General features: G+C 33.7%; 1 protein-coding gene across 6 annotated transcripts in view; it reads left to right on the top strand.

Annotated features, from left to right (window-relative positions):
- Window positions 1–13,840, top strand: part of usp24 (ubiquitin specific peptidase 24) — a 746,345-nt gene that overhangs the window by 44,137 nt on the left and 688,368 nt on the right. For all 6 annotated transcript variants that reach the window (XR_012396339.1, XR_012396338.1, XM_073934053.1 and 3 more), the window contains exons 8-12: window positions 3,593–3,658; window positions 3,819–3,893; window positions 4,812–4,970; window positions 5,057–5,171; window positions 12,990–13,093. Coding sequence is in view for 4 of the 6 variants with exons in the window: in XM_073934053.1 (XP_073790154.1) it covers window positions 3,593–3,658; window positions 3,819–3,893; window positions 4,812–4,970; window positions 5,057–5,171; window positions 12,990–13,093 (519 nt within the window). In the remaining 2 variants the exon portion in view is untranslated. The remainder of the gene's footprint in view (window positions 1–3,592; window positions 3,659–3,818; window positions 3,894–4,811; window positions 4,971–5,056; window positions 5,172–12,989; window positions 13,094–13,840) is intronic.

Genomic DNA, 13,840 nt, shown 5'->3' with positions numbered 1-13,840 from the left:
TTGTTTTGTCTTGTTGGTTTTACTTATGTTTTGTTTGCTTTAGTTTTGTTTTGTCTGCTTTTGTTGGTTTTTGTTTGGTTGGCATTTGTTTTTAGTTGGCTTTTGTTTTTGTTATTGCTTGTCTTTAGTTTTTGTTCAGCTTTTTTTCAAAGTTTTTTACCATCAGGGCTGCATTTTTGCTTTTGTTTTTTGTTTGGCTTGGCTTTTGTTTGGTTTCCTTGCTTTTCATTTTCTTTTGTTTTGTTTTGTTTCATTTGATTTTATTTTTTGTCGTTTTGTTTCATTTAGTTTTTGCTTCAAAATTTTGTACCATCAGGGTTAGATTTTGTTATTTTAAATAGACATTTTTAAATGTTAATAGATATAATTATATATGATTGAAAATGATGTTTTTTTTTTTTTTTTTTGTTTTTGCTCTATATTTACATATCATCCATTCTAAATAGTATTCAAAAATAGAAATTGCATGACCCAAAAATGTTTGCAGCAAACATTTTTGGTAGAAATTCAAAATGAAAACTTGTGTATACTCTAACCCATAATATTGCCCACTAAACATTTGGAAAAGTATGAGTACTAAGTACAAGTACCAAAGAGCTGCTTTATTAATAATATTTAATTGTTGTTTTTTTAGATAGTCAGACAGAAAAATTGATGTGACAAATGTTTGATGACTCCATTATTATTATTATTAGCAGAGGGAGGTGCCAGCTCCCACTTTAGTGCGAGTGTGTAAATGCTCCCCCTTGTCTTGGATCTGTGAAGCTGCCTTGTTTTTGGTTCCGCCTGCTTGTCTTTTGAAGGTGGGCATTAGCATGATCTGCGTGCCAGGGCTGAGAGATAGAGCTGGCGACAGGGAAAAGATGCTTTGATTTGGGATTTGCATATAAATGGCCTCAACACAGGAACAGGAAGTTGGAGGCGAAAGGGAAAGTCTTTTCAGGGACTCGCACGACCTGCTGTGGCCACGTAAAGGAAACTCCGCTGGTCCGATGCCAGCTAGGCTTAAAACTCAGACATGAAGGGAAGCCCTGCTACTGTAGCCATTTAATCTGTAATGATGGTAAGAGTCAATTGAAAGCAAAAAACAAGAGCAGGACTCAGTTTGCTCTCATTCGCTGACTTAAATGATTCATTCACTCTCTCCAATGGACGACAAGTCATTTGATGAAACAGAGAAGTGATTCATTGGTGATGTTTCTCTGTTGGCATTTAAGGATATGTACGCCAGGAGAGAGATGTTGTGTAAAAGTCCCTTGTGCGTCTGAAATCACATCCTGACTGATTAGGTGCTATATTTTGACTGTTAAAAAGTTTGTTTTGTATAAATATGGGTAGGTTGATTAAAAAAGGATGCATGATTAAGCTTTTTATGTAGCATTATTATATTCGTTTTATGGGCCTATAATCATTAATTTTTTTAAAAAGTGTTTTATATTTATTTAATATTTAGTTTCTATTAGGGATATCCCTGTCAGGTTTTTTTGCCCTCGAGTCTAAGTCATTTTATTTTCAGTATCTACCGATACTGAAACCTGATTCGATACTTCCATAATACATAAAAAAGAATAAAGATGATCGAAGAAGCAAATCCAGGGTGTTCCTTATGATTTATTTATTTCACCTGATTTTAACATTTATCAACTCTGTTCACAAACAAATCTGTGAGGTAGTTTGAACAATCAAGTAATAAATAACATCAATTCGTCTCTGTAAATGTAAAAAAAAATCTAATATAAAAACATATAGCATCTCAACTTTAAATACCTGGCAGGCAATCCCAAGTTTACATATGTCACAGTTACTGTACATATCTCACATACTCGCTCTTTCCGCTTCAAGCTGCTTCTGTGTTCTACTTTGCTAGCATTTAACCAATAGTGTAATAGAAATTAATAACAATTAATTACTTCGCACAACCATTAATGTTATAAAATAATGACTATATATATATATATATATATATATATATATATATATATATATATATATATATATATATATATATAACGCAAAATGCGGAAGTTTTTTCTTACCATTTGGCATGTGTTATTACATTCCATAACACTCTCAACAGTCCTTACTCCTTATTTACGTTTAATACCCCAGTTTGTCACGGTGGCATGAATGAAATGTTCATGAGTTAAAGTGAAACTGCCGAACTGCAGTTAAAGTCAGGCATCCTGCTAATTTGATTCAGAAGGGCACTTTTTTGCCAGACGGCTTACCGGTCAGGTAAACGTTCGCGCAAAAATATCAAGGTGAAAGTCATCATAGCTTGCGTAGAATAGACCTTACTTCCAACCCAACTTTGAAAATAGATTAAGGTCGATATATATATATATATATATATATATTTTTTTTTTTTTATCGCACAATAAGAGTCTCGTGTTAACACAGCACATTAATGCCGATAACAACCCACCACTACATATATATTCAAGTCCTGATCGGGAAGTAACGTCTGATTCAGTTCGAGTCTGAAACTGTGATTGGGCCCGATTTTCGATCATGTGGAGCTGGACATCCCTAGTTTTGACATTATTAATCAAACATTTGCCTACAAGATATCACTTAATAAAATAAATAAATAAAAAATGGAAGCCCTTTATTTAAAGGTGAATATGTAATTAGAATTAGAACCCATGTTCTAACCCTAACTATATAGTAAGTGTATGTAATTAATGTTATTCAGTAGTTAAATTAACAGTCGCAACAAGTTTAACTGTAAGGAGTAAGGACACCTTTAAATAAAGTATAACCAAAAAATCGCCTATAGGGATGAGTACTTTTTTGAGTCCCTTCAATGTTGTCTATATTTACAGTTAAGCCTAAAATTTTTCATACCCCTCGTGAATTCTGTCTCAAAGTTAATTTTCAATGTAAAAGAAGCTGAGAAATATTTTTTTTCCACAATTATGCCTCTTGTACACCGTCCTATTATTATTTTTAGGGAAAAGACTGTATGATTTCTGGTCAAAAAAAAAACTTGCTGGTTGAATAAAAGTAACTTTAAGTCAGAATTTGTCAGGGGTATGAATAATTTTGGGTTTGACTGTATATAAAATATAAATTTGTTGAATTTGCAAAAAGATCTTGTTTTCTCTCGATGACATTGATATCATCTAGTTTTTGTTTTTGTCATATTACATTATATTTTGCCCTAGGACGATCCACAATGTTGCCGTTATCACATGACCTACCAGTGTCAGTTGCATCCATTTAATTGCATTCACAAAACCTCTCTTGTGTCCTCATTGGATAGTAAAGTGTCAATTGGATGCAGTTTGACTCCTTCAAGCATTTTTGCAAGCTTCGCTGATATAGATACTCACATGTACATGCATATAACTCAAAATGTAGTACAAAAATAAGTCTTTATCCTTTAACTTGTAAACAACATTATTTTGTGCAAGGATTTAACATAGTAATTCATATCAAAGCAAGAAAAGTGTGTACTCCTGGCACTAAATCATAACAGTATATCCTTTAATATTTTCCTCAAACACTCTCTATAAGTTTGTTTTGTCATTTGTTTTATGCCAGCATTCTGAATAAATTAATCGCATTTGTATGTTGTTGTTTTTTTCAGTGTGTATCCGCTCTGGTTCAGCCACTCGGTGTGTGTGCAGAATACCTCAACTCAAGCCTGGTGCAGGTGAGTGTTACAACCAATGATCTCTTCTTACTTATTTACATGGATACCTGGAATTCTTGAATTGTTAGATGTTTTGTAATAAGTCAAAGAAAATATGTTTCTAAACTAGTCTCACCTTCAGCTTGATGCTTTATGGATTCATTTGTGTTGAATTTTTTAGCCCATGCTGGACCCAGTCATCCATAAGATGATAACATATGTGCAGAACCTGGAGGAGAAAGACCTGAAAGACAAGGTAAGCCACCTAAATATAGTTAATGCTGTGCAATGAATCACATGTGATTGTTGTGCACAAACAACAGTAAAACCTGTTCTGTAATCATTTACCACACTGAGCCATAGTTCACTGCTAAGCTACCTAAAATATTTCATGAGATATTACCATGCCATATTCAAATCATTCTTCAGTAAACTGCGTCCCCTTATAGCTGGGGTCACCAATCTCATTCCTGGAGGTCTGGTGCCCTGCAGGGTTTAGCTCCACCTGCCTGGGTGATCAGGGGACTGTACCAAAAAGCTGAGGTTCGGGTTGGGGTTGGTGGCGGTGGTTTGCTGAGGTCCGGGTAGGGGTTGATGGCAGTGGTTTGCTAACTGAAAGGGGGGACCATTTGAAAAAAAGGAGGCGTGGTACCAAACCACACCCTTAAACACCCCCCCTCCCTGTCTCTTCAAATATGTAGCGCAACAACCCCCCCACCCCCCATTGTTTTGACCAGTCCGGCCCACTTGAGAACAGATTTTACTCCATGTAGCCCCTGAGCTAAAATGAGTTTGACACCTTTGGTCTTATGTATTGCCGTCATGGCAAAGATAAAGTAAATCAGTTATTAGAAATTAGTTATTAAACTATGATGCTTAGAAATGTGTTCAAATTCAACAGATGGGGCTAATAATTCAGGAGGTTTTATGCTATATCTTTTTTTTTTTTTTCAAACTACTACAGAAGTCCCTTTTTAAACTGTAGAGTTCAATTCTCACCATCAGAAATTGTTGAAGCCGAGATCAAGGTCATTTAATGCTGCTTGAAATCATTAACATTAAAAACTGATCAACATATACATATTTTAAAAGTGTATTACAATTAATATGCAGGTTGAAATGTCTGCACTGTTTGAGCTGTACTCACGGTTGTTGTTTTTCTGTGTTTGTGCAGCGTCTGGTGAGTATTCCTGAGCTGCTGTCGGCCATTAAGCTGCTCTGCATGCGTTTCCAGCGGGAGTTGGTGAACGTGGTTGATGACCTCCGGCTGGACATCCTCCTTCGAATGCTCAAAACGCCCCATTTCAGTGCCAAGATGAACTCGCTCAAAGAGGTTTCGAGTTTCTTCCACACATTAGGTTTAAAGTTCAGTCATGCCTGAGCTCTTTTCCTCACGCTGATGGCTCTGTGCTCCCACAGGTCACGAAACTCATCGAGGAAAGTACAGTGTCTAAGACTGTGAAGAACGCCATCGACACAGACCGACTTTTGGACTGGCTGGTGGAAAACTCAGTGCTGTCGATAGCTCTGGAAGGTGAGAATAAGCCAATCCAGTTCAACAAAGATTTCATAAGGTTTTAATTTAAAGCTTATGAGAAAAAATATAATATTCAGCAAGCAAAAATAAATAAGTAATTAAGCTTAAGCTATAAATAAAATTACATGTACAATATGTTATTTGACCTTCTATTCAAGGAAAGATTTATAGACTAAAACATTTATATATCAATTCATTTAAATTTATATAAACTAGTCCTTTTAAAAATGCTATTTTTACATTATGCATCCATTTTGCATTGTCTCTTTTGTTTTTTTGTCTTGTCTGTATGTCTTTGTTTTGTTTCAGCGTTGACTGTTGATTTTTTTTAATCTAAAAAATACCTTTTTAAAAAAAATCCCTTTAGTAATGCATGTACAGTGTATGGTCTGATATTATAACATTACAGAAATAAAATTTAATAAAACTAAATTCATAAAAAAAAAATAATGAAATAATATAAATGATGAAATAAAAACACTTTAAATAAAGTACTTTTTATTTTTGCTAGTTTCCATTTAAATTATATCAAAAACAACATTGTTTTTAATGGATTTCAACAGAGAAACTAAAATGACCAAATGGATTGTAAATGTATTAAACAACAATAGTAATATTTTAATAAATATCTAAAATAATATTTGTTATCAAAACATATTAGAATATAAATTTATAAATAAACTAAAACCAATTAAATTGATAAATTATAATACAAATATTTACTTATATTATAAAAACAGCTAGTAAAAATTACAAAAACACAACTGAATGACTAAAACTAAAATTTTAATGACACTGAAATGTCTATGGTGCAGACACGAATAAGCATTTAAAATGTATCTTTAAAATTTAAAAAATGTATATTCGTTTTTGATTTTACATTTTTACTATAAACAAATGCAGGAAAGATTACAATGTATTATAATTCATATATTGACCTTATTCTAAAATGCGGAAGTGCGCCTGTTTTCACGATTGTCTTAGAACTTCCGATTCAGTCGCCTATGGGAGAAATGACTAGGAATAATAAACGGCAGAAAATGGCCAAACTACTTGCTCAACAAACAAATGTTTGCATGACTACACAGACCAAGTAGCATAATATAATAAGAAAATATTAAATTGCAACATCAAGCAGCGTAACGAGCAGTTGTTAACGTCAAATAATGAATGGAAGTGAATGTGACCGGATGTCGCGAGACAAAAAGATTCAAATGGCAGCGCCCACTCGTCAGCTGAGAATAAGGTGAATACAGTTATAGTCAGAATTATTAACACCCCTTTGAATTTTTTTCTTGCTTTTTTAAATATTTCCCAAATGATGTTTAACTGAGCAGACACTTTCACAGTATTTCTGTGAATATTTTTTTTCTTCTGGAGAAAATTTATTTGTTTTGTTTTTTTGGTTAGAATAAAAGCAGTTTTTAATTTTTTAAACACCATTTTAAGGACAAAATTAGTAGCCTCTTTAAGCTTTTTTTTTTTTTTTTTTTGATAAACCATCGTTATAGAATAACTTGCCTAATTTCCCTAACCTGCCTAGTTAACCTAATTAACCTAGTTAAGCCTTTAAATGTCACTCAGCTGTATAGAAGTGTCTTAAAAAATTTCTAGTCAAATATTATTTGCTGTCATCACGGCAAAGATAAAATAAATCAGTTATTAGAAATGAGTTATTAAAACTATTATGTCTAGAAATGTGTTGAAAAATCACTCCATTAAACAGAAATTTGGGAAGTAAATAAACAATAATTCTGACTTCAACCGTATATAAGATAATTTATCAATATTTGGTAATAATCAGGGCTTAACATTAACGTTTTTAATCACCATCCACTGTGGCTAGTAGTTTTATTATTACTAGCCTCTCTCCATTTCTCTAATTTTGTTGTTGGGAAAATATTTTATATGCAAAGAATTTGACTTTGACATGCTAAAATGAATTGCTTTAGATTTTGTGTTATGTCCACATGCCTCCTCATTCATTTCACTTTTCTGTGTGTCGTGTATGAGCTTGCTCGATGAGGATTAGCAAATGGGCTGTGGTTTTATAGTGCCATTAGTTTTTATTTCATAGGAATTTTAAGGGCTCAATACTAAAGATTTGCCAAATTTTTTCTCTGGTTTAAAGCAAAAGCGGCAACCGCTGCTGCTTACAAAATATCTGGAGCTCTTGAAAGCAGCAGGACTATAAGTGCACGAGCACCACTTTTTTTCCATTTAAACCGAAGTTTTCTTTTAAAAAACGTCCTGCCGTTATCAGCGCGCAATGAATCTTGGGACGTTTGAAGCCATGAAGGATCCACTGTTTATGTTCCTTGTTACCTGGATAACGAAGGACACATTTGGAAGCTGCGTTTGAAGGTACTTCGAATTTTTCGAAGAGGATGCAGCCTCTGAAATGAGACACAGCTATTAAAGTCTAGGGGCCTTATCATACACCCGGCGCAGTGTGGCACAAGACGTGGCGCAGTAGTCTTTTGGTACTTTCAGCTTGGCGCAAGAGTCGTTTTGAGGCATTGCGCTACGCTGTTTAAATAGCAAATGCATTAGCGCTCATTTTTGCGCCCATAGGCGATCTGGTCTAAAAAGGAAGGCGTGCTGAGGCGACCGCTGGCGCGTTGCTATTTTGAGAAACTATAATAGATTTTTCATTAGACCAAAACTAACCCGGTCTAAACTCCTTGCTTACACACTGCTTAATACACACAAGAGAGCAATAGGCAAATATCTTTACATTTGAAAAAAATTAAATATTAAGGATATATATAGGATATAATAAGAATAGATATAGAATATAAATATAAAGGATTAAAGTATTACAAAACATATTATTTTCTAACCTACATAAATATGAAAAATCACTGCTTTTATGTCTTCTTCATCTCGGGAGGCTTTTTCAGTTCATTCATAACAATTTGCTTTTGTATAATGTTATTATTATTAGCAGTATTATTAATTATATCCATATTTATATTTGTTTCATTAAAAACAAGCTTAGATTTGCCCACCTGTCAGGTTTTAGACCATATGGGGCACATCATGTGTTTTAGGATATAACTCAGGTTTTTAAGCACATTTTGCTATTATTATTCATTTATTCGTTTGCTAAAAATTAGAACTGAATTTAGAAATAGTTTTGAAACGAATATTTGCGCTTAACAAACAAAAGTATTTATTTATAGACTAATTGATGTCTGTGCGTAAAGGTTTCCCTATCCAAGAGCGAAAGTGAAAGTCGTTCCATTATCTCTCATTCTCACGCAGTAGATGCTCTGTTTAACAGTTTTCTGTTAAAAAACTGTTAACTGTTTGCTTGTGAAATGCTCATTTTTTCCACTTAGACTTACTTTGCGTCCTGTAAATAGCGAATGTGCTCTTGGCGTGACGCAGCTGACTCTTAAAGGGAATGGGAGATGAGACTCAAATTGGTTTATTCTCAAAACACACCTATAACTCATTAAGAAAATAAACTCAACCCTTTTAGAACATGCGCCGCGGCGTCCTTAAATTAGCTAAATTATTCCCGTCCTTAAATTAGCTAAAACGCGTCCTGACACGCCCTAAAGCGTTTGCGCCCTGCGCTTTGCGCTCTGCGCATGGAGCGTCAAAATAGAGCCCTAGGTAGCAAAGCTTCTTGTTTAAACAGTAACTATCAGAGAGGTATGCAAAATGCTCATCTGAGTCTGTGTTTTTTGTGGAGACTCACTTATTACTTCCTTTAATAAGTCTCAGTGACGAGATTGGGAGGCAAAGGCTATGTCTATAAATGTGTCGTGTATGCGGACGTTCACACTTTCACGCTGAGCAAATCCTCTACGTGTTAAAGTGTGCAGAAGGCAGAATCTCAAACGGTTGCTTTGTGCCTGAAGCCTTTTCACCTCACCCACTCATTTCTGTCATCCATTTATTCACTCGTCTTTATCTGACACCACCTATTGTCTTTTCCTCTCTTTGTTCTGTTTGCGTTTTTTCTCTTCATGCTTATTATTTTGCTCCTCATTTTCCCTTTAATGCCTTTGTTTGGTTTAACTTTCTCTTTGCTTTCTTCCTTTAACTTTCTTTTTTTAAACTCTCGGTTTTCTTGTCTCTATTTCACTACTTTCTGTTTCAGTTGGACTCTTTTTCCCTTAATTGTAAACATTCAATCACATCTAAATCATCAGGGGGTTCATAACTTTGGGTATGCCAGTGACTGTGCTGTGCGCATTAGCCTAGTATCCCGTATTCGTCAGAGGTTGATGCCCCAATTGACATGGGTATTAGCGATTTTAACACTTTTAATATAGGAAGTGCTCGGCTATGCAGAGACCATTATTAATCAGAAATCTAGTATACATAGCTTTACGTTTGGAAATGCAGTCTTGAATTTACAAACAGTTGGCAAGTACCAAAGAACAGAAGTAACACATTGATCAAATGTAGTTTTCAGTCACGCTCATGTAAGTCATATTCAACTCGTTTAGTTTTTCCTTTATTCATTTTTGATTTCCCAACACATGATTTATTTACAACACATTTTTAAACATAAGAGTTTAACTAACTTATTTCTAATATCTGCTTTTTTTCCTCTTTCCCATAGAGTCATTTTATTAGTTATTTTGCAAGACAGTTGTATTCAGACAAAGTCCCTTTAAGTATTTTATAGTTTTTTATTCAGATTAAAGTGTCATTTAAAGACTTAATCAGGTAACTACGAAAGTTTAAATAATTAGTCAAATCATTTTTTAACTGATTTGTTGTGTTTATCAAAAATATACAGTATATATTTCTTAAGTAGGCTAATAATGCTGACCTTAATGTTTTTAAATTAAAAACTGCTTTTATTCAAGAAATAAACTATAAGAAATAGGACTTATTTTGACTCCAGAAAAATATTTTTTAGGAAACACTGTGAACATTTCAGGATGGGAAGGCAAAATATATTGACTTCAACTGTAGGACTATCTGATTAAAGTTTACTGGTGCATCATTGTGCCTTAATGTACTTGTAGGTTAGAAATGTGTTATCCTACACCAGTACAAAGTTACTTGTCAAACAAATGAACAAGGAAGATTATTTTGAGTTTAAGGTATTTAATTATCTTGTTTATGAAGACTGCAGAGTGATGCGTGAAAACAAATGACTTACATTTTTTTTTTAATATTTTGTGATTTATGTTAAAATGTGCCCCCCAAAAGTACAAGTACAACTCCCCGCAAATGATCAAAGGAAATATATTAATGCAATTCAATTATATAAAATATGAACTGATGTTTACTTTAAACTTTTATTATATTGCTCTATTAATAATTTTTAATAAGATTTTGTCAAATAAAAGATTTTTCTAGAGTCATCCACCATATTTTTGTGGCTTAAAAGTATTGGTTCAGGCACCGTTTTGGCTCCGGTATCATTTGAAAAGTATCGATTTAGCACCGGTATCGAAATAAACCCAAACGATACCCAACCCTAATTGTCAGCAGTACTCTTTCAGTGTTGAAAGACGGACCTTAGTCAAATGATTTCTATGTTAATAAAGTTTACCGTATGGTAATATCACTACAATATTATGGACTGAAAATGCTGCTCTCCGAGTGTAAACATGTAAGCAACACAATAAAACCATTATCGTTGTGTAGGATTTCCACTGCATTATGTGACCGGAATAACATGGCTTTCTGACGCTAACTACTGAGTGCATCTAAGTTAAAGAGAAATGCAGAGGTTTTTTTCTCTCATTCGCCTTGCAGTAACAAACATTGCATGAAAAATGCACGCTTCCAGCAATTACTCGAATCAAATATCTCGTTTGTCACGAGGGGCATGATTCCTGAATGAAAGAGCCAAACTGCAGTTAAAGTCCACTATTTAATAATTTGGCAAATATTATAATTTGGCAAATAATTTGATTACTGATGTTAATGTAAACACAGTCACTGTCTTTCTCCTCTGCCTCTGTGTTTTTGTTTTGCCTCTGTTAAAATCAGCGCCTGCCCAAACCGACACTCCCATTTTTATGCAACTTTTTACGGACCTTCCCTCTTTTTCTCCTCCAACACTCCCCCCTAAACAGAGCTAGACAAGTCCACTTTCCTGACTTTTTCAAAGTAGAGATGTGAAAAAACCCTGCTAAATCAAGGGGTTTTCACGGCCCTTTAAGTCAGTTTACACACAACAATTGACTCTAAAATTACACATACTAAAATTTCCAATTGCTTCCAACCCTTCATCTTTAACCTCTTTGTAAAAAGGTCAGATTTTAAGGAGCGTGTCCTTTAAAGCTTGTCAGTAAACGACCAGTGTTTTGATTTGCAGATGTCACTGCATAGAAAAAAACTGCATCTATTGTATATTGCTTTGACAACATTTTCTATCCAAAACTGTCATTCACAGACAAATCATTATGAAAGTAATTACAGATCCAGTAGAGTATAATTTGTCTTTGTGATTTATCCATTACACTGGGTCTTGTTTACAAAACAGTTTCCTGTCAAAATGCTTTAAAAAAGCATGTAATCCACCAAAATCTTCAGGCAGAAAAATAAACCTTCCATTTGTTTCTGATACTGAGATTCTAATACTAAAGTCTAGTTAGAACATAAATGAGCAGTTCAGCTTTGGTCAGTGTATATTTTGGGTATTGGAATTTCGTTTTAGAAACAAATATTGAAAAGCGAGCCATTTTTTTGATTTTTCATTTTAAAATTTAAAAAAGGAAAACTGAAATACGAGGCATTTGACTTTTTCATGGTGGAAAAACGGATAAGCAAGTTTGAGAAATGGTTTCATTTTTAGTTTTTATTTCAAATATTGTTATTATTTCAAACTATAAAATTACAAGAAAACAAAATTGAAAACATGTTTTTTTTATATTCTGGGACCAGATGTGCCTACTCATTAAAGGTGACACATTGCTGCTACACACAGGCTACTATATAGGCTTTTAGTTTTTTTCCCCACTTAATTAGGTTAATTAGGTTAAGAAGGCAGGCTAGGGTAATTTAGGTAAGTTATTGTATAATGTGGTTTGTTCTGTGGACTATCTGGAAAAAATATAAGTTAAAGGGGCTAATATATATATATATATATATATATACACATATATATATATATATATATATATATATATATATATATATATATATATATATATATATATATATATATATATGCAGTTTTTTAAATGTTGCATTTAACTTTTAACGTTACATGCAGCCTTATCGTTGATTTACAACACTTAAAAAAAGTTTTAATATTGTTAATATTGCTTTAAACAAACTTGACCAAAAATGGTAAATGTCAAAAATTGAGCATGCATATTACCATGTTGTCTACTGTACACAGCAGCAGTCATTTGTAATTTGACGTTTATATGGATTGTAGCAATGCTTGTTATTGACTGAATGCCAGTGGACGGAGCCTCTGCTCTGGAGCTGGAGTCTATGTACTACTATGACATCACATGCCACCTTGCTGGCAAACGGGTCAGGTTTTTTTTTTAAACTTGATTAATTGAATTGTTTGGTAATAATGAGGAGGAGATTTAAAGCATTTTAATCTCAAAGGTTTTTGTATGTTATTTTTTGTCAAAGCTTGTACAGAATGTAAAAGGTACAGTTTGACCTATCTGTGATCAAAATGCAAAAAAAAGCGTTTTTTTTTTTTTTTTATAACAAGGTTTTTTTGCCTCAGCTTTTTTTTTTATTCAGATGATTTATGGAGAATGTTTCTCAGTCTTTGAGAGCAAAATGTTGAGTTAAAAAGTAAAAGATGTTTTTTTTAGATTTTTGAAAATGCTTAAAAGAAGTGCTTTATTTCTGTATTTGCTGTAGGAAACATTGACCAGGCCCAGTACTGTGACAGAATAAAGGGCATCATTGAGCTGCTGGGCAGCAAGCTCTCTTTGGACGAACTCTCCAAAATATGGAAAATACAGGTGAGCCTTTATAAATAATCATCAAATCTGTGCTCTCAGAAAAGAATGTGTTCAATATTAACAAAAAAACCTAATGCGATACTACTTGATGTTTAATTAAACAATATTTTGTCACTAATCGATGACTTGTTTTTTGTTTACCTGTTTAAAATCAGTATTCTATGTGTGATTGTACACCCACAAAAATTCATGAAAATGGCTAATTTGCTTATCTGACATCAGAAAAATTAAGCAGAGAAGTCTACAGATAAACCTAAATTTGAAAAAGATGCAAATGTATGATTAAGTTTTCAGTCGGTGTTCATCCACATGACCATTGATTTTCAGCATGGAAATGAAGCTGTGAACAGTGTTGAGATTTATTCACAAGACAAGGTTTGCATCCTAAAATGGTACAGAGATTTCAGGATGAAAGTGGCACAAACCTAGGGGACGGTTGCAGTCTGCAGCCCCGCCTCTGTGTACACGCGTGTCTTAAGCCTGGTTTTTACTTCTGTTTCAAGTGATTGGCTTGACCCATGGTGAATGCAATACATGCTGCTGTGCCTTTATAATGACACAGATCACTCTGCCTGTTCATGCCAGAGTCCTGCAGAAAAAGTGACTGACAGGTGGTAATTTGTGTCTAACTTCTCTTTATTTATGATTTGGTTATGGGTAAAATAAAGACCATGCGGGTCAATATAGGGTAATTAATTTGATATGAATAAATAAATTATTCATAAATAATAATTCAACGCCACCTAT

This window comes from Danio rerio, chromosome 20 (assembly GCF_049306965.1).
Source record: "Danio rerio strain Tuebingen ecotype United States chromosome 20, GRCz12tu, whole genome shotgun sequence".
NCBI lineage: Eukaryota > Metazoa > Chordata > Actinopteri > Cypriniformes > Danionidae > Danio > Danio rerio.
The sequence above is the reverse complement of the archived record's forward strand: the minus strand, read 5'-3'. Positions and strand labels throughout refer to the sequence as shown.